General features: G+C 34.4%; 4 protein-coding genes across 7 annotated transcripts; 3 read left to right on the plus strand and 1 right to left on the minus strand.

Annotated features, from left to right (window-relative positions):
- Positions 1-3,057: 3,057 nt before the first annotated feature.
- LOC125186179 (serine carboxypeptidase-like) lies at positions 3,058-5,804 on the plus strand. Its single transcript, XM_048082521.1, has 8 exons — positions 3,058-3,418; positions 3,820-3,988; positions 4,085-4,204; positions 4,292-4,435; positions 4,530-4,680; positions 4,760-4,848; positions 4,935-5,193; positions 5,276-5,804. Exons 1-8 carry the CDS (start codon positions 3,087-3,089, stop codon positions 5,524-5,526), a joined length of 1,515 nt encoding a protein of 504 aa, XP_047938478.1. The 5' UTR covers positions 3,058-3,086; the 3' UTR covers positions 5,527-5,804.
- A 631-nt stretch (positions 5,805-6,435) lies between these two features.
- On the plus strand, positions 6,436-9,237 carry LOC125186180 (protein N-lysine methyltransferase METTL21A). Of its 3 annotated transcripts, none has more exons than XM_048082522.1 (10): positions 6,436-6,570; positions 6,940-7,006; positions 7,263-7,329; positions 7,610-7,675; positions 7,900-7,993; positions 8,073-8,189; positions 8,321-8,421; positions 8,508-8,582; positions 8,666-8,758; positions 8,847-9,237. In XM_048082522.1, exons 2-10 carry the CDS (start codon positions 6,993-6,995, stop codon positions 9,102-9,104), a joined length of 885 nt encoding a protein of 294 aa, XP_047938479.1. In that variant the 5' UTR covers positions 6,436-6,570; positions 6,940-6,992; the 3' UTR covers positions 9,105-9,237. The 3 variants fall into 3 exon arrangements, with proteins under 3 accessions (XP_047938479.1, XP_047938481.1, XP_047938480.1); XM_048082524.1 differs by having other exon boundaries at positions 6,491-6,570; positions 6,945-7,006; XM_048082523.1 differs by lacking the exon at positions 6,436-6,570 and adding an exon at positions 6,703-6,762.
- Positions 9,238-11,407: 2,170 nt separating this feature from the next.
- On the plus strand, positions 11,408-12,541 carry LOC125186181 (transcription factor RAX3-like). The gene is made up of 3 exons (XM_048082525.1): positions 11,408-11,618; positions 11,708-11,837; positions 11,908-12,541. Exons 1-3 carry the CDS (start codon positions 11,483-11,485, stop codon positions 12,440-12,442), a joined length of 801 nt encoding a protein of 266 aa, XP_047938482.1. The 5' UTR covers positions 11,408-11,482; the 3' UTR covers positions 12,443-12,541.
- Positions 12,542-14,844: 2,303 nt separating this feature from the next.
- LOC125186182 (lactoylglutathione lyase) lies at positions 14,845-18,487 on the minus strand. Of its 2 annotated transcripts, none has more exons than XM_048082527.1 (9): positions 18,339-18,487; positions 17,956-18,078; positions 17,668-17,729; positions 16,668-16,728; positions 16,483-16,562; positions 16,321-16,391; positions 15,860-15,949; positions 15,314-15,435; positions 14,845-15,065 (listed from the first exon to the last, which is right to left on the minus strand). In XM_048082527.1, the coding sequence occupies exons 2-8, from the start codon at positions 18,040-18,042 to the stop codon at positions 15,332-15,334; spliced, it is 555 nt and encodes a 184-aa protein (XP_047938484.1). In that variant the 5' UTR covers positions 18,043-18,078; positions 18,339-18,487; the 3' UTR covers positions 14,845-15,065; positions 15,314-15,331. The 2 variants fall into 2 exon arrangements, with proteins under 2 accessions (XP_047938484.1, XP_047938483.1); XM_048082526.1 differs by lacking the exon at positions 18,339-18,487 and adding an exon at positions 18,195-18,332.
- Positions 18,488-20,289: the final 1,802 nt, after the last annotated feature.

The following is a 20,289-nucleotide window of genomic DNA, read 5'->3' on the forward strand; positions in this document are numbered from 1 at the left end:
GCTCTATTAGGCTTAGAAACATTTAAATACAGTTCTAGTTAATTAATTATAATCTTAGAGTATTATTTTTAAATGTCACATAGAATATCTATAACGCCGACGAGAAGTTACTACCAGAAATGCGATTATGTAAGATATTTAATCCATACTTACCACAAAGAATCGAGAATGTTATGTTTGTGCTAAAATTTAAGTAGGCTTGTTCTGACAAATTTAGCCCATATTGGAAGTTTCTCTGGTTTTAAGCCCAAGCTCTAGACTTGTAAAATTATTCACATTCTCGTAATGCTTTTGGCTCGGGTTAATCTACGTGCGTGTCAATTATTTCATTTTAATCATTTATTTAGTATGACTTGAATCTTTTGGGATTGGGCTTGGCCCAAATTCATTATAGTGTTGGGCCTTCTCTTTATGGAAGATTACAGCAGTAGTAATATTTTTGCTGGGAAAGTAAACTACGAATATCAAAATTAAGAGAAACAAAAATTATAACTACTTATATAATACTATATGCGGTGAAGAAACTAAATAATGGAATGGTATCTAGAAATTTTTTGAGTTAGGAATAATATCTTAGTATTATTTGATTCTTACAAAAAATAATAAATTTAAACTCGAAGTTATGATAAAACAATATCCAGAATTCATGATATACACAAACCAAGAAACTCTCGAGGTGCTATTTTATTATATTTTGAGGAAAAGTGATCAATCACCAAAAAGAATTCATAACTAATTCCCATCAATAAGATGACCTCATCATTTGAGTCGAATGACATATAATCACATATTTTGGGCCCTTCAAATTTTATTGCATCTTAATTAGTCAAATCGATTACTAAAATTCCAACATTTGGGGTTGTTCTTTTGTGGCCTACGCTGATTAGCTATTACTAGTATATAATTTTAAAATAAAACGGGGAATATAATATCTATATATTTGGAGTATATTAAAAGAGATGTGAACGGACTAGACTATTGTACTAAAAAGATGAGCCCATTGCTTTACGGTTACAACTTTAATTATCGATGCCTTTGAAGCAACAGCTAAATATATTAGTCTCTTTCTCTAAAGTAGTAAAAATAGTGATGATTAATATTTTACTCATTTCGGTTTGATAAATCAGTATATTGTCTTCATCCACCTATATTTTTCGTGAAGAAAATCAAACATATAATGGTTATTTCTAATTAGACAAGTCACAAGCGGAACACTTGATCTCATGTGATTTCTATCAATTATAAACAAAAAAGTAATTGGACACGAAATAACTAAGGCATAAGAGAGCTGCCCAATTCATAAGATAAATGTAAATTGGTGATGGAAGAGTTTGAGAGAGAAGAATCATTATTGACATTGCGACAAAAGTTGACTACAAATTACTACTTACAACAAAAAGCCTTATATAAAGACTAGGAAAAGTGGTAAGCTAACTAATAAAATAGAATAACAATTTCTGTAGGAGTACATTTTTATTTTCAATTTTAACAAATAAAAAAAGTGGATTATAAAATACAAAAAGAACAACAACCTCTTGCGTGGTTGGTGTGCATGTGTGAACTTATTTTCTCAAAAATAATCATGAAAGCAACATCTGTTCCGAAATTTGCGGAATTATGCCCTTCGTTTAAGGTTAATCTTAGGCAAGCAGTTTATGACCTCCCTCTCAAAATAAAATAAATAATGTAAAACTATAATGCTCAAATCTCATCATAAATACAATGAATAAAGCTCTATAAATTTATTCAGTTTAAATTTTTTTGTCCGCCTTGGTTCTCCATATAGGTTTAAAATAGTTGTGTTAAATTGCTTATGATTTATGAATTATGTAGAATATCGTCTAGAATCCTAGATCTAGAGCCTAGAGGAGTTGGAATTTGGAAAGTTACAAATTAATAAACAATGGTTGTATACAAATCAATAACTAATCATATTTACACAATAATTTTTTTTATCATAAATATCTCGAATTCAATCTCAAATCCTTTTATTTCGTAATTGTAAAAATTGTTGACAAAGAATTACATGTCATAAATTCTTTATTTAAAAATGCATTGCATAGTACTATTGATATGCTTTTAATAGTACATTGTATAGACGTAATATTAATCATCGTCCCATTGATACAAGCAACGAATCCCAACACATTTTGTCTTTCAATAATGATCAATGAATTTCATCATATTAATTGTTGAATGCGATCAATATTTTTCCTTTAACTGTAGATTTCTTGGAGAAGCAATAAACATAAATTAATGTATGGCACAAAAGTCACATTTTTTGCAATAATTTAAACGTAAAAACTTCGCACTTTGTCTCCCCTTTTAAGAAATCTCTTCATCAAGCATTGATCCCTCTTCAGTTTTTGTTAAATACACAATATGATCATGATCATGATCATGATCAATGAAATTCAGCAATTAAATTGTACTTTACCATCTTACCAAATAAATTTCGCTTAACTATCTTTTTATCAGTCTATATGTCATCGTCTATCCACTTCCATAATTTATTATAACAACTTCCGGTTACGTCCCTTCTTTTTTATTACTGTAACATTTATTTTGAATTTTCTGAAATTTGTCACATATTTTGTAGGATTAGATAATAGCAAATTACACAAAATCATGAATGTTGGTTAAATTATAGCTCGTCACTAAGATTTAAAAATCTGTCATAAAAATCCAAAATTTTAATAGGAGTATCACTTTTTCTAAGGGGTCTAATTTGTAGTAATATTCTACAATGATGATTTAATATGCTGGCAACAATTTAAAACATGTGTGTCAAATCAACAACACATTACAAAAAAAATCAAAATATTTTATCATGAGAAAATTGAAAAAATATGTTAAACATAATTTTCAAACAATTTATCCTATTTTAAATTTATATCAGTATTTTTTTGGCTAAAATATGTTTGCAATTGGAAAAAAAATTGAATTACGTAAATAAAGAAAATGAAAAAAAGGAAGCAAAAGAAGAGAAACGCATAAAATGCAATGAACATATCTGCTTTCTCACTCAACCTCTCTTATATATACAAGTCACAGCAAAACTGTTTTTGTGCATTCCATCTACAAAAATGGCTTCTACCATATTTCTCCGTCCTCGCATTACGCATTTTCTATTCCTTTTTCTGCTTTCCAATTCCATGGCTGTTTCATCGGCCGACGCGTCTGCCTTTTCTTCTAATTTCCAGTTCCCCACCACTCAGGCGGACAAACTAATCCGATCACTCAACTTGTTCCCCAAGCGCGGCGCCAACCTTCACGCCGCCGCCGAGGACGTTCTCGCCGCTTCGCCGATCGTCGAGAAGCCGCTCAGGTTCCCTTTCATGGCGGATTCGGAGCCTTCCGTCAAGGATTTAGGCCATCATGCTGGCTATTATAAACTCCCACACACTAAGGATGCAAGGTATATGAATTCGCTCACGACTGTGTGCGTGATTTTGTGTGTATTTGTGTGTGAGAGAGAGAAGCGGATATTGAGCATGTGTGCAATTTGTGCATTGTGTGTGTAGGTTTACTCTGTTTTTGCAACTGATTGATGTGCGTGTTTGTGTGTGAGAGAGTGCTGACTGCTGCTGACTGTGATTCAAACAAATCTAATTGTTTGATTGCTAATAGATAGTATGATTGAATGAAGTCTGCAGCCATCCAATTGACTAAGAAGAAAGTGCTTTTAAGATTCCTAGCTTGATGATTATTCCTTAGAAGCAGAGTTGCTGCAAATGATGTTTAGATTCCTGAGAGCTATATTAGTTATGGCAGAATTGTGATATCTTGAAATTTGACAAGTTGAGATGATGCTTGCAGGATGTTCTATTTTTTCTTCGAGTCGAGGAGCAGCAAGGCGGATCCTGTAGTTATATGGCTTACAGGAGGGCCAGGATGCAGTAGTGAGTTGGCTTTGTTCTATGAAAATGGCCCCTTCCATATAACAAGCAACATGTCATTAGGATGGAATGATTTTGGATGGGATAAGGTATTTTTTTGGGGTTACTGTCCAAGATTCGATTGCTTGTGATCTGCTCAGTCTTGTCTTTGTAAGCATTACAGATTTGAATTCTTTCATTTTCAGGTATCAAATCTTATATACGTCGACCAGCCAACTGGAACTGGTTTCAGCTACAGCTCTGATGATGATGATATGAGGCACGACGAGGAGGGTGTAAGCAATGATCTGTACGACTTCTTGCAGGTTTGTCTCCTATTTATGCAGGCGCAGAAACTGACCACATTTGTGCATTTGTTTTCATTTTTCAATGATGAAACCTCTTCTCTATAGGCATTCTTCAAAGAGCATCCTCAGTTTCTGAAGAACGACTTTTATATTACTGGAGAGTCGTATGCTGGACACTATATTCCTGCCTTCGCTGCTCGTGTTCATCAAGGGAACAAAGACAAGCAAGGACTTCACATTAATCTTAAGGTTTAGTAGTGTACTATTATGTTTATGAGTTGCTGCCTTTTATCATATCTGTTTCCATATTTCCTGATGGACCCTTTGTTTTATCATTTGGCAGGGCTTTGCCATTGGAAACGGGCTTACTAACCCGGAGATACAGTACAAAGCGTATACTGACTATGCATTGGACATGAAACTGATCCAACAGTCGGATTACAACAGTATGACGAAGACAGTCTCGGATTGTGAACAGGCAATCAAGCTTTGTGGTGAGTTACTTTGGTTGATGCAAACTATGACTCTGCTTTGTTGCTTGAGGCAAAATATGACTCTACTTTGCTTCTTTAGGTGCTGATGGTGGATCTTCTTGCTTGGCGGCTTATATGGTCTGCAACCGCATCTTCAACCACATAGTGGACCTCTCCGGTGGTAAAAATGTACGATGCATTACTGTTTTCAGAATCTCCACTAGGCCTAATGAGCCAATACCAAAAGCATCATATTCTTCACCTTTCATATGCAGTACTACGACATAAGGAAGAAGTGTGAAGGCGACCTGTGCTATGACTTCTCCAACATGGAGGATTTCTTGAACCTCAGATCAGTGAGAGATGCTCTAGGTGTCGGAGACATAGACTTTGTGTCTTGTAGCTCATCCGTGTACGAGGCTATGGTGACAGACTGGATGAGAAATCTTGAAGTCGGAATCCCTGCAATGTTGGAGGATGGAATCAAGCTACTGGTGTATGCAGGAGAGTATGATCTCATCTGCAATTGGCTAGGTGAGGATTCTTACATTTTTCCTAAGAAACCATGTATTTGTAAACGCATAAAAAACTGACTCGTTTGATTTGAAATGGATAGGGAACTCGAGATGGGTGCATGCCATGGAATGGTCTGGACAGAAGAAGTTTGCAGCAGCTGCCACAAAACCTTTCTCAGTAGATGGGGCTGAGGCCGGGCAGCAGAAGGGCTACGGGCCTCTCACGTTCCTCAAGGTGCATGACGCAGGCCACATGGTTCCGATGGATCAACCAAAGGCATCGGTGGAAATGCTGAGGAGGTGGATGCAGGGGAAGCTAACGCAGGCAGATGATCATCTTGCTCCAATGTAAATACACTTCCTGGAGCAGGAGCTGTTCATATATACATATTTACAGAAGAAATATAGAGACTGTTTATCAATACATATCAAATGCAGCCCCAAATCATTGAAACATATGGTTTTTCTAAAAAAAAACATGATTTCTGACAATGTATTGCAAGTGATACAAGGCCTTCTATGATTTGTTGTAATGAAGGTGATTTTAATTTTCGAAAAGATCTGTTTATGGTTTTTTTGCACAAGAAAGTAAAAGGTAAATAATGGGAATAGTATATGTTATTTTGAGATGATCAAAATGCCATTATACAAGATCAGCATTATTGATATAGAAGATGGCATTTGTTTAATTAGTTCTCTTATCTAATAAAGGCAAACGAATTTAAATGAAACACTTGTTTAGTACTACTACTACTACTAGAATTTGAAATTCTGACAAAAGTCATGTATGGTATAAAAAAGATTTAATGTACTGTACGGTAATTGATGTTTACATCAAAATGAAATTTTTATGAGTGAGAGGAAAAAATGAATTTTAATTTTATTAGCATATACTAGTAGGATTAAAGTTTAAAAGAGTGGAGTGTCTGTATCTAGTTTGATCACGTAATTCTATACTCCCTATTTAGGAATGAAAAAATTGATGATTGATGATTGATGAGATGATGATTCATGGCTGCACATAGAGATGCCAACAAGAACAAGTTTCTGTTATGTTGTTGATCCTTGAACAGAACCAAAAAAGATACTCCGCTACTGTAACCATAAAACAAACTTATGTAAATCAGCACACTTGCCTGTAATTTATTTCCATGTGCTACTTCTTGCTTGATTGATTGAACCCATAATCAAATCTTTTGCCATGTTAAGTTCAGGTGACAAGGAATTAAGCGTAGAAAGATTTTTTTTTGTTTAACAAAAAAAAGAAATTACCAAATTCATTAGGGATTAAAGAGTCTTTTCGTGCGCAATGAGTCGGTTTTCACTTTCGATAGCTGACTAGGGATTTGCTAATCAACTGCGTGATAATCACATCGACTGGCACCTTGAATCCCAGGTTTGCTTTCACTTATGGTATTCAGTATTCTACAGATTCTCTTATACGAATGGAAACGACGTCGTCGAATGTTTCGTTTTCGTATCCTTCTTTGAAAATAGGAATTCCCTCCTCTTTGTAATTGTTGCCAATAAATCTTACTACTTGAATTATTCTAGTTAATCTGAGTATTTATCAAGCATATCCAACCAAGTACTGTATGTTTCTTTCTTTCTTGAATTGCAAATTCTTGTTTGGTTTGATTATTTGAACAGTAAGTGTAACTATCTGGAAGGCAAAAAAGGGGATTCTTGCTGTATTTTTCATTTTTGTGTACACTATTGAATTTGAAGACGAATTTCTTTATAATAACCAATTTCTGTTCTGTAGGGCAGTGAAGATTTTGGAATTCAAGAGTTAATTTGTACCTACCACATTTTCAAATGGAGGCAGACAGGTTAGTGGTGAATGACATATCTTCGGAAATGATTGTGTTTTGTGTTAAATTGAATTATTGTGAATGCAAGTCCAGTCCATTTAGTAACATCATTTATTCTTATCATACAAATTTGAATGAGTTCTGTGTGTTTATGTTCAATAAGTTCTACTTTTCTAAATTCATCAAGTTGAATGAATGACTGCTGAGAACTCATCCACATTATTCCCTGTGTTCTTATTTTTGGTTGAGTGATAAATTTATAATTGTATCTCAGGCTAAACTCACCTGACACATCGGCAGTGACATTTGAAGTTCTTGGCCATCAGCTGCATTTTGCGCAGGTATTTATTCTTACATGACATTAACACCCGACATCACCTACTTGAGAAATATACATGTACAATTGCTTTCACTGAAATTAGAACTTCATTTGCTAATGAGGTTGAGCAAAGGGAATTAAATACCTAGTAATTGCTTCTTCTCTAAACTCATCCAGGTTAATGAGAGTGATCTTTTGTCCTGAAGCTAATTGTTCACTTTTTTCCAAATTTAATCTTAAATTGTGAACCTTTTCCTCTTATTTTTGCTCATTTTGCAGTCACTTATATTGTGTTTTGGCAGGATCCAAATTCAAAGCATTTAGGAACTACCGTTTGGGATGCATCAATGGTGTTTGCCAAATTTCTGGTAAAAATCGTCCATTGCTCTCTTCTGTTTTGACTCTTCCATAAAAACTTTGTGATGCTTTAAACTAATGATGGAGGAGCTGCAGATTACTGTAATAATAATTGCATCTTCTGGTAACTTGAAGTCTTATAGCCTAGCAATCCCGATCGATAGCAGAGGGCTTTAGACACAAACTGAGTCATTCTCTTTTTTAATAAGCTAAACTGTAGTACCTCACTGTGTAGGAAAAGAATTGTAGGAAGGGGAGATTTTCACCATCTAAATTGAAAGGGAAGCGTGTAATTGAACTCGGAGCGGGCTGTGGCGTGGCTGGATTCGGTAATTTTAAAATGTTTTCATTTGCTGAAACATTCCAAATTTTTGACGACTATATGATGAAGCCCGCCTTATTCTTCAGGCATGGCATTGCTGGGATGCGACGTTGTTTCAACTGATCAAACTGAGGTCTTGCCTTTGCTTATGAGAAATGCTGAACGAAACACCTCTAGAATACTCCAGACGCTTTCTGATCCTGGTACTCACCATCATTTTCATCACCGATAATCCCTTTCTTGCTCCTTCTCAACAATCTGCAGTTGAAATTTTTATCATTATCATCATTGTTTTTGTGTGATACTCCATATAAGAAGGTTTCGTTCCTTGTAGAGTCTTTTGGATCCGTTCAAGTTGCAGAGCTCAACTGGGGAAATGCAGATCATATAAGGGCTGTTGAACCACCTTTCGATTATATTATTGGCACCGATGTAGTAAGTTTCTGTGTTTTTTTGTTACTCCTAGTTTTTCTATGCTTTGTCGAACATGATTACTGCAAGAACCTTACTTGCTTATCTAGGTCTATGCAGAGCACCTTTTAGAGCCTCTGCTGCAGACGATTCTTTCATTATCCGGTCCAAGGACTACCATCATGGTATTACTCGTAAAATTTGTTTATTTATCATTCTCTTGCGAACTGGAGATTGTTGTGCTGATTTTATAAACATGGTTTTGTAGTTGGGATATGAACTTCGCTCCACGAATGTCCACGATCAGATGCTCGAGTTGTGGAAGAGAAATTTTCTAGTTAAAAGTGTTCCTAAATCAAAGGTGTGTGCATACAAACATACATAAGTCTTCAGATGATAAAGGCAATCTTGAATGAATGAAGAAGTAAAGAATTTCTTGATCCTTGCAGATGCACAGTTTGTACCAACACCCAAGCATACAACTTTTCATGATGAGCCCCAAGCCTTCAGGCTGCACGGTTGATGAGACTGATTGCAGTGGCGAAGAGATTAAATCAGAGGAATCAAAGCAAACCTCAGACGACAATGATCTCACGATGGGGGATTTTGAAGGAAGCAGGCTGTTGAATAAAGATATCAGCGACTGGGAAGCGAGAAGGTGTGGAGCAATGGCTGCTAAACTTCTTCGAGATGTAAAGATAACATAGACAGACGATACCTTCACTACAGGTAACAGTGCATTTAGCTCTGAAATATTACAAATGTAGCACAATGATTTCATGTTATTTACCAAACAAAGCTGTATCAGATGCTCTGAGCAATGTATTCTGTTCTGTGTGATTTTGCGTCGCGGTTTTGAACGAAAGCGATGAACAGAATGAGCTCTTCTTACTGCATATATTGATTCCGAACTAACTAAGTAAAACAAATACAGATTACAGAAATCGAACAAGAACATACCAAATTTAATTAAAATTTAATAAGTTTGAGATGGAACATAAAGATAGCATGTTTTATTAATTAGATAATGTGATGAATCATGAATTTGTTTGTGGGCTAAAAAGCCCAAAATAGAGCGGGCCTCCGAAACCGAAAACCCGACCCATTGCAAAGTCAAAATGGATACCAACTCCACGTGAAATTCAAAAGCAAACCAGAAAGCCACCAACCCGATCTGAATAACCCATCATGAAAATAAAAATGGACTGATGTTGATGTTGATTTGATTTGATAATATTATTGTTTTTTAACGTTTCTAATTTTAATTAATAACCTTCGGTCTATTGGTTGGACCACCGCTCTTCATGAAATCGCAAAACTCAATAAGTGATTAATTAGTGTCAGTGCTGACACCACTTTTCTGTTAATTTTGTTGTACTAGTACTACTCCTATTTATTTATTTATTTATGCATTGTCCACGTATAGAGTTTTGGCAAAAAGAAATCCAAGAAAATTATGAAAATTCTTTAATTTTGCCTATATATAAGCAGATCTAGTTATTTTGAAAATAAAATTTTGTAACGACAGTTTGAAAACGATCATATTGAATTATTTCATTTTGTAAAACATTTTAACTATCAAATTATCGCCGGCTATAAACCATGGGAAAAAATGGAATGTATCATATGTAAGAGTATAAGACTGACTGCATATGATGTGCTGTCTTGCCGTCAAATTTATGACTTTTCAAAAAATTGGTTATAAACATAATTCTAAAATAATCAAACATTTATGGTTAAAAAATTTCAACCTTAGTTAGCCAACCATTGATTAACTTATTATTACGCAAATGTACCAAAGTCAATGGACATATGTAAGGACCCTTACTATACCCTTGATTCATATAGTAGTATAAGCTGTGTGTATAATAAAACAAAAGGTACAAAAATCTAGTCCAATTCTCATTCAACCCTAATTGAAGACCGGTAACTAATTTGATCAAATATATAGTACAGGTACAGGTTGGAATGTAATGGCTAGCTAGGTTATCTAGAATGTAGGTAGATCTCTGTATATGTACTGAATTAATATGATAATTAATTAATAAAAATGATGTTTAGTACAAAAGTAATACACTCAAGAATTAGCCGATGAATTATAGAGTTATTCATTGTGTAAAGAGCAAATGACTTTTGGTGGGCGTCTTAAAAGAGGGGTGTGTGTGTGACAATTCAAAAGAAGAAAAAGAATTGAAAAGCCAATTCAAAACTGAATATGGAGCCACCTGAATTGTACAAGATGGGTCATAATAATTAGAATCATTATTTCTCAGTTGTTAATTTTAATCCTATAAACAGTAGAGAACTAGGATCCTTCATCACTTATTCCTACACTGTTTTTACTATTTTCTGATCCATTTTCTGCAGCTTTATATCTCCAGCTACTGTGGATCTTAATTAGTGTAGCTATTTAGATTTTTTAAAAAGGATTTTGTGTAATAGTAATATTATACTAGTATTATTATAATGTCCGTGCGTATTTAGCTACAAAATATGACATGGTTAGTTAGACATTGACAAAAACAAAGATCTAAAAATGTAATTTGACAGTCATGTCAGTATTTCTAAATTAATGTTCTAGTATAATTGTTATACAAACAAATTTTCTGTTTTCCTATAAAAATATATATACCCACTTTTCTTCCTCATCAAGTTCCACAAAAACATACACCTTTTTTTCTTTCCTATTTTCACAAATGAGTATACTACAATAATACTGTTATCATCATAATTTATTTACGTTCACTTCAAACAACATACCCGCTACATATCAATAATACAAATAATATAATTAGTATTCATTTGTTAAAATTAATTTCATATATTTTTGACAGATTGGAGAGAGCATGCATCTGTATGTTAGCAAATACTCCTACTAAGTATTATATAGTCCATGAAATAGTCCATAATTATAAGTGAGTAGTACTAGTACTCCCATTTAAATTGTTTTATGGTACCTATATTATATGTAGTTAATTTAATTTAGAAATAGAGAAAGATTGGAGTTGGGGTTGGGAAAATGAGTGAATAAAAAGGGGAGCAGAGAAGAGAAGGAGTGGAAATAGAGAGAGAAAGTAGAATTGAGATGGGGAGGGCTCCTTGCTGCGATAAGGCGAACGTGAAGAAGGGCCCATGGTCTCCTGAAGAAGATGAAAAACTAAAGGACTTCATCAACAACTACGGCCCCGCCGGAAACTGGATTGCTCTCCCTCAAAAAGCGGGTAATCAATCTAATTACCTTCTCTCTATATATGTACTCTCTCTCTCTAAAACAAGTTGATATATATATATATATATATGATCAATTCAGGACTGAAGAGATGCGGCAAGAGCTGCCGGTTAAGATGGCTGAATTATCTGAGGCCTAACATCAAGCACGGCCAATTTTCAGATGACGAAGACAGAATCATCTGCACCCTTTATGGAACCATCGGAAGCAGGTAGTAGTAATTAAGCTCCCTTGTTTTTTCTTTTGTGACTAATTTAGTAGTAGTAAAACTAAAAATGTAGGTGGTCAATCATAGCATCTCAGCTTCCGGGAAGAACAGACAACGACATCAAGAACTACTGGAACACAAAGCTGAAGAAGAAAATCCTCCAAGCAAGATTCCAACCACCCTTTTCGTTTCCGCTTCAGACATCAACCCCACAATCGCATTTCTACATGACCTCGTTTGTTGATCAATCGAGGAAACCTCTCCCCGCCGAGTCCATCACTTTCTTAGCTCCACACAATAATAATACTCCTCCTCCTGTGTACTACTCCAGCAGCAACCAATTAAATGAGGAATTTCATGGCTACTATAATCCCATGCTTGTGAGTGGGAGCTGCAGCCAGATCAAAAGTGAAGAAGTTGGAAATTATAACTGGTTGGCGCTTCAAGATCATCAGAAGCAGCGGAATGGGGTTTTGGAGAATAATACTAGTGAGTTGCAGTATGATCTGGAGGAAGTCATTACCAGCGCCGGCGGTGGTGGGGGTTTGTTTTTCGGCGGCGACGAGAGCAAGGCTGGAGCCATGGGAATGCACTACTTTTCATATTAGGTTTTACTATTGGACGACAAAATGGAAATTAATAGCTTTGGCTACAGATGTGCATGTATGTGACTAATCAAAATATTAACCCATTTTTATTCATTACTACTTCTCTTCTAATTTTTTGCCTTGCGCTCTCGCTTCTACAAATCGCCTCTCTACGCTGGCTAATTAGTTTTACTATTTTTAATCTGATACACTATTATCTTTTGAATCTTGTACTACTACTATATACTACTCCATTAAAAACTCTACTCATTTATATGACTGCTACTGACAACTCATAGTTTATTTAAGTTTTTTTTGCATCAATATACTAGGAGTAATACATCTGTGATGTTTGTGTAATTTATTTTGAAGTTTAGATATATACATATAGAGTGTCCTGAACTCGTATGATGGATTTCCAGAGATTTGTTCAACCATAAAGAAACAAAACACACATCCAAATTATGGAACCGGGAAGATGATCTCGAGTCTAATCCCACAATGTTCCCTTTCCTCACTCAATAAATAACTAAATTATTTACTCCTCTTATTAATTAAAGACAAACAGCATCCACCTTACTTACATGGAACCTGCATTTGTTGTTCAAATTGTTCCTGCAACCACTTAATTAATTGTTTATATTGTGATAATAGGAATCTTTTTATTATTATTATTATTATTATTATTATTATTATTATTATTATTATTATTATTATTATTATCCTAAAATATTTGGAAAAGAAAAGGTCAGTGTACCTTGTTTTAGACATCAAAAAAAGTCGTTGCCTTGAATAATTGAATTATTAGTGGGATAGATTTAAAATTTGCATGGTTGCGAGGCAGAGAAAATGACAGAAAAATGGAAATCTCAGTGTTAAATGAAGAAGCAATATAATAAAGAGGGCTGCAATGCAAGGAAGTATATAAAAATGGGGAACAGCAGGCACAGTCACTGTAGGTGCCTGTTTATGGAGATGAATACACCAAAGCATCCAACGATGTCGTTTTCACGACGCCCATCACGCCTCCCCTCATTGCTTTCTTCCAATTATTGATTGCTTAACATTGACCAATCCTCTCCCTCTCCCTTTTTTGCAAGTCATATACTACTTCCTCGCTTCCTCTCCCTTTTTGCAAGTCATATACTACTTCCTCGCTTCCTCCCCTTTAAATTTTGTTACATTTCACTTTTTTATCATTTTTTTTATAGTGGAACTTATATTCCACTAACTCTTTTTTTATCATTTTTTTTATAATAGAACTTATATTCCACTAGCTCATTCCTACTCACATTTTATTATAAAATTAATGTATAAAGGTAGGACTCACTCATTATAAACTTTTTCAATTTGCTTTTTATTACATATTTTAAACTCGTACTCGATCAAAGTGTGACAAAATTTATAGGATGAAGGGAGCAATTCATAAAAACTAGCGAAATTTTTGGTAGTATAAAAATTAGATCTGATTATTGATTTAGCTGTGTCTGCGTGAATGGTAGAGAAAGATATGATGATTTCATCTTCACGGAAAATTTTATTGAAAAAATATCCTTATTGGAAATTGCAAGTGACATAAGCTCCAAAACTAATCAATGTGACTGATATGATGTCACCACATGCGCCATCTCCTCCTCTTTCTCCAAAATCGCCAAAAATCACATTTTTAGCTACTCACATAGTCAAGTCGCAACAAATCAACCAATTATTAGAGTTCTTTGTGTATTAACTCCAATCTTCTTAGTTCTTTTGGGAGTGAAGTAAAAGAGTTTATGAGTTTCATCTTTGATAAAAGAAAGTAAATTAACAATCATTGAATAATTGGACTTACAAAATGGTGTTTGTTTAGTTGCATGGCTGAAAACTCGTTAGGAAACAAGACATTTACTAACAATTAATTGAAAATTTTGGTGTTGACGACAACCATGCAAAAATTGCTGAAATTCAAGGAGATTGAGTGACTGGGTTGTGTTTATCCAAGAATGTCTCATCTAGTGAAGGTACAAAGGTCAAAAAAGAAAGTCAAGATTAGTGGAGCATTGAATATCACTTCTGACACATTCAAATTTTTTATTCACACAACAATCAGAAGAAGAAGAAGAGGTGTGTTCCATTTGGCTTCTGTTGTGACTTGTGAGTAATAAAAAAATTGAACCTCTTGTATTGTTTTGCCCAGACAAGCAAGCATAAAATCCTCTTCTCCCAACAATCACTACATTTATTGCATCTCTTTCCAATTATTTCACTCACATGACCCATCTATGTTCAATATTGGGTATCAGTCCAAGCACAGGCAAATGCAAAAAAAAAAAAAAAGGTTTGGATAGATAAAGTCGAACACAATATTAATCATAGGTTTTGAAAGAGAAAAAGCAGGTTTGTGCAAAAGTAGAAGGATGGATCACCATAAAACAAACAGCATATCTCAAAGAACTTCCAAGTTGCATCAATTCAGTAACCAAATAACGACTGGTGCAGTAGCATTCCTGGTCTAAGATCAACACTTATGCGACAAACAACATAGCTCATTCTCATCAAAACAGAGTACTGTGTAAATCAACTTATTGGGTTTTTTTCCAAGAGAAAAGATTCTAGCTATTTAAGATGGGAAGCATCCATTAACGCGATCATCTCGTGGAAGTACCTGATCAGAGAGGTAGTATATATCAACAAAAAGGTACTTTCAGGAAAGAATACAGCCAAAATCCGATATACCTAGGTGAACGTCGGAGTACAACATTTTTCATAACATATAATGGGAAAATTATGCATAGATTAACTTGTGGGTAGACACTAATCATATAATTGCTACATCAAAGGATTTGGTAGAAAATTCGTATACAATTATTCTGGCAAAATACAACTTAAGATGTCAAACAGTTGTGTAATTACCTGGATAGGCTCATAAGATCAAATAGCAGCCTTAGCAGTTGTTTTGGCAATTGTTTTAGTGTCAAAGATTTCAATCCAGTAGCCATCAGGATCCTTGATGAATGCTATGTCCTTTATTTTTCCTACAGTGAGAAAGTGCAGAGGAAAATTGAATTGGAATTTTATTTGAAGTTTTGAGAATGTCTCATGAAACGTCTCAGGAATGAAAATGAAATAACTGTCTTTAATTCTATGCTCTAAAATAATCCTTGTTTACATCAAAGAAACAATTCTAGAAAAAATAAATATAGTTCTTGAGTGAATTTTGTGTAGGGAAGCTTTCATAGTTCCAATTGTACAAGCAGGTGGAGTATGTTACCTGGACACTTGAGGATTCCCTAGAGGTTTTGATGCATGATAAGAATTACATAAAATAAAGTAAAGATTTTAATAGAGACATATTAATACAATGGTAATACCAGATACAGGAGGGATGTATGTTTGAGAAAAAGCAACTAAATATAGGGAGTAATACGTTATTTTCAGAAAAATGAAAGGATAATTTACCATCATCAGGTTTCTTTACAAACTCCACCCCCAAACTCTCAAATCTCTTGCATGCCTTGTGCACATCATCGACAGTAATACCTATGTGTCCTGAAAGTAGACCACATGTAAAATTGTTAGAGGTGACCGAACATCCTGTAAAATGGAACACCCCTGCAGATTACTCCATTCCATTAAAAAAAAAAAAAAAAAAGGAACGATTGTATGATGTATAGTAGCATCATTCAGAAAATGGATTAAACAATCAGATTTCACAAAATAAAAAATTGATAGTAAAGTTAACTTTAAATACTACTCCGTATGTCAGAACAAATTATAGAAGGCATGGATAGATGTCTAGTAACTTAATGTTATTACATTAGATGTGCACTCTCCAGATAATCAGTGATCAGAGAATCACATCATATTGAAGAAATAAATGAACAAAGAGTAGCAAGGGTCAGGTTCGGTATTTGACATACCAAAACCACGAGGGTCTGAGTTTCCATTATGATGACCCTTGAATTCTGGATCAGATTCAGTACCCCAGTTGCTGCGAAAAAGTTAAAGAGTTAGATCATTAGACATTACTATGTAAGAATGTATCTCTCAAAACATGTACACTGCGGGATTTGAGCTCTTACTGTGTAAGCTCGAGCGTAGCTTTCTGACTAAATGTCCAGGTTGTGCGTTCATGGGGATCACTGGGAGCTGACGATGTGTCCTAATGCCACCCATACACGAATTATGTTAGGTGCCCAGTAAGATAACAGCATGTATATAATGCGCGTACACAAAGCATAATGATTGTAATTTGTGATGATTTCACCTCATATCCCAAGAAGTACAAGGTGAACTTCAGTTCCTCAAAATCCAGCCTCTTAAGCAACCTGCATTGCATAAATAACAAAGACAATAAATAAAAAGTTTTAATTTATTGATCAATGATTCTGGAGATGAGGACGGCAAAGCTGCTGTCAACTGTATCGAGATACCAACTAATGATAAAAGGAATCTGGTGCTAGAGCTGTAATTCAGTAACTTAAATGCTATAACTCCATTTTAAATGCAATTAAAAATGGATTGTTTTCAAAACAATGTGCTTCTCCATCTTCTAAAAAATCCCTTAATACGAACTAAAATTTCAGCGAATGATTTTTCTGTTCCAGCTACTAGCTATAGTTCTTCTTCTAAAACTGTCAAATATTGTTTCAGTTTTGTTTTGAAAACAATGAAATGCAGCCAAAGCAGGTGGAGGCAAAAAGAGAAATGAGCTGGAGCATTACAACAGATGGAAAAGAAAAAATAGCCAAGGAGATGGAGTTTTGAAACTGGTACATTCTTTTTCAGCATTTGCAATAACAGAGCAAGGTCAAACAGAATAACTGAAGGCATGAGTCCATCATCGATATAGAAGAAGAGATTGTACACGTAAGATATATATATATATATATATATATATATATCTAATATTCCTGTATGATGTACCATATCATAAAAAGATCGAAAATCTTATTCATGAGCATGATAAGCTTATAGGATTGAAGTTACTAAGAAACGAGAACTCATAATATTCAAAAGTCAAAATCATGCATACTGGAGTAACCGGTAACAGTTACAATTAAACTTTTCCGGTCCAGAGATTTATTAAAACTTCCAAATAGCATTAACAAACAAAAGCATACAAGCTATACAGCATGTCGAAAAAGGATGGCCTAATTTCATTTTACATCTGCATATCCAGCATAATAATTGAATCCATATCACTCCATAAAATAGCAAACACAAATAGGTATGTGTGCATTTCAAAGAAAGTTTCGAAGACTCACGACATCCCCAATATCCGAGAGTAGAAATCAAGACTGACTTTAGGGTCCTTCACACGAAGCATCTGAATGCAGAAACACACACTTCTCAGCCAAACATTCCCACGGGTGAGTAACAAAAGTAGTACACATATACAATCTCTTGACAATAAAATCATGCTATAATAAGGCTCCACCAACTATAATTTCTTTAATACACATTCAGTAATACAGTAGCCATGTGATTATGTGAACACAGCCAACAAGAAGAAGAATTGAAAAACACATCTAAAATTGGGACTCAAAGCTCACAGTTTGCTGCAAGAAATAGCCTTTGGTGGCCTCATCCACAGAAGCTTGGAGTCCTGGATTGTTGTCAGCAGACTCTTTGGACGCCATAGTAGTTGATATAAATCTTCTGGGCTTATACAAAACCTGCGAATTAAACAAATAAGGGGTAAAACAACAAGGGTTGTAACTAGAGAAGGCAAACAAAATTGTTGAGGGAGAAGTTGGGTTGAGCAATTAAAGGTGGTATCTTTAATTTAGACCTTGGGTCTGAGAGCGAAGAGTGGGGTTAATTGAGATAAAAGGGGCGGAAGGAGATGCGCGGAGGGGAGGCGGCAGGCGGCGGCGGCGAGGGAAGAAGCCATCATGGCTTATGAATATGATTATTTGGGAGTGAGAGTACATACCTGTTAGTGAAGATATTGGACCCTCGCGATTTCAGTGAAGTGGAAATGGGGCAATTAATGTTCTTGATTTTACTCTCATTCCATTTCCAGGCATATAACCGCTTGCCGAATCCAATCATCCACTATTATTATTGCTTATTTAAATCACCAAATCGATGTTTATGTGGTAGTTCGGTAATAATCATCTGTTCCAATACTCTTGCTCCATTCATAATCTACACTCACAATAAAATAATCCATTCATAATCTACACTCACAATAAAATAAAATAATTTTATAGACATTAGCAATTTTAATAAGTGATCAATGGATTCATTTCATTTTGTTATAAATATAAATTAGGAATGAATTAGAATTAGTGGAGTAGGTGATCCTTACCGGTGGTAGTTGGAGTTTCTTAACATTGATTATAAAGCAACGTTGTTACTCCCTCCGTCCACGAATAGAAGTCCCATTTTTCCTTTTTAGTCCGTCCACGAATAGGAGTCCCGATTCACTTTTACCATAAATGGTAGTAATAAAGTCTCACCTTCCACTAACTCATTCCACTCATCTTTCATTTAAAACTAATATATACAAGTGGTACCCTTATTTCACTAACTTTTTTTCACCCACTTTTCTTAACATTTCTTAAAATCCGTGCCGCCTATGAATGAGACTCCTAATGGCGGACGGAGGGAGTACATAATAATAAGTTTTTTTTATTTTCTTTCAAATTTTCATTTTCATTTTCCTTTTAATTAATTTCATAACCCCATCTTACTCGCACTTCCCATCTTCCAAAACATCCGTGGCCACCAATGTTTTAAAAATCAGACCGGATCGGTCGGTTCGATGAACCGGTAGGTGGTCCGGTCTGGTTCGCCCTATAGAACCAGTCACATGTTCAACCACCATGAACCGTCGAAATCGACCGGCCGGACCGGTCTGGCCGGGAACCGAAAACCGGTTTAAATGCTTTTCAAAATTTAATTTTAAAATTTCAGCCTTGGTAGGGGTCAAACTCAAGACCTCATGGTGAACTTACCAACAATTCTACCACTAACCACAAGGACTTTTTGATAGAAATATGAGCATAAGTTAGTTTTATATATTAAACACGAAATATTTTATTTATATAAACTAATAATTCGTGTTAAATAGCAAAGTAATTAGTAGTGATATTTAATTATCATCCACTTTATATATGTATAACATTGTTTTATTATTATTTGTATAATACATATATTATGAATATGTGATTAACTATACTTAAAGTGTACTACTATTTGATTATATACTATTTACTCAACATATATTTTTAATTCATGTTTATTAATATATCTTTATGTATAATATTATTTTGCGCATTAATTTTTGAAAATAATACTATAAACTTATTTATTTTTATACATAAACTATTAAAAAAATTTATTTACAATAACTTACTAGTAGTATAATTTATATATTTAATCATATTTATTAATAAAATAATTAATAAAATTCTATCACTCACTAAACTTTTATAGGTGGAGGTGTAATGTTTTTGGGATATACTAAAAATATTTGGTATATTATTTAATTATATATATACACATTTATAATGAGTTGTGATCAATGTCGAACCAATTTTAAAGACCGAACTAGAGACCAAATCTGGGCCATTAGATCTAGTTTTTTTGATGAGATGTGCTGCTGTGAAAATTTTTTCTGCTTCATTACTAGCCCATTTTACTTCATTGTATAGGTTTATTACTTCATTCTGTACCTAATACCTTGAAACTACAACATGTTTTTACTTGCTTCCAGTAGGTTTTGAAATGATTCAACATATGTTTCATTCAAATTCATTGACGTGGGTTTTTGCTTGATTAACATTTAAAAATGCAATTTATTCAAGTGAGTTTATTACTTCATTCAGAAACGTTATTACTTCATTGGATAAGATTTTTACTTCATTCCAGTAGGACTT

Source organism: Salvia hispanica, chromosome 5, assembly GCF_023119035.1.
Source record: "Salvia hispanica cultivar TCC Black 2014 chromosome 5, UniMelb_Shisp_WGS_1.0, whole genome shotgun sequence".
Taxonomy (NCBI): domain Eukaryota; kingdom Viridiplantae; phylum Streptophyta; class Magnoliopsida; order Lamiales; family Lamiaceae; genus Salvia; species Salvia hispanica.

Bases quoted from the DNA above. Each gene is read 5' to 3' on its own strand.
- LOC125186181 (XM_048082525.1), top strand. From the start codon at position 11,483: ATGGGGAGGGCTCCTTGCTGCGATAAGGCGAACGTGAAGAAGGGCCCA. The intron at 11,619-11,707 runs GTAATCAATCTA...TGATCAATTCAG, and splicing joins TGCTCTCCCTCAAAAAGCGG to GACTGAAGAGATGCGGCAAG. The intron at 11,838-11,907 runs GTAGTAGTAATT...CTAAAAATGTAG, and splicing joins TATGGAACCATCGGAAGCAG to GTGGTCAATCATAGCATCTC.
- LOC125186179 (XM_048082521.1), top strand. From the start codon at position 3,087: ATGGCTTCTACCATATTTCTCCGTCCTCGCATTACGCATTTTCTATTC. The intron at 4,849-4,934 runs GTACGATGCATT...TTTCATATGCAG, and splicing joins ACCTCTCCGGTGGTAAAAAT to TACTACGACATAAGGAAGAA. The intron at 5,194-5,275 runs GTGAGGATTCTT...TGAAATGGATAG, and splicing joins TCTCATCTGCAATTGGCTAG to GGAACTCGAGATGGGTGCAT.
- LOC125186182 (XM_048082526.1), bottom strand. From the start codon at position 18,299: ATGATGGCTTCTTCCCTCGCCGCCGCCGCCTGCCGCCTCCCCTCCGCG. The intron at 16,563-16,667 runs GTGAAATCATCA...GGGTGGCATTAG, and splicing joins TGTACTTCTTGGGATATGAG to GACACATCGTCAGCTCCCAG. The intron at 15,950-16,320 runs GTATGTCAAATA...GTCTACTTTCAG, and splicing joins CTCAGACCCTCGTGGTTTTG to GACACATAGGTATTACTGTC.
- LOC125186180 (XM_048082522.1), top strand. The intron at 7,330-7,609 runs GTATTTATTCTT...GTGTTTTGGCAG, and splicing joins ATCAGCTGCATTTTGCGCAG to GATCCAAATTCAAAGCATTT. The intron at 7,994-8,072 runs GTAATTTTAAAA...CTTATTCTTCAG, and splicing joins CTGTGGCGTGGCTGGATTCG to GCATGGCATTGCTGGGATGC.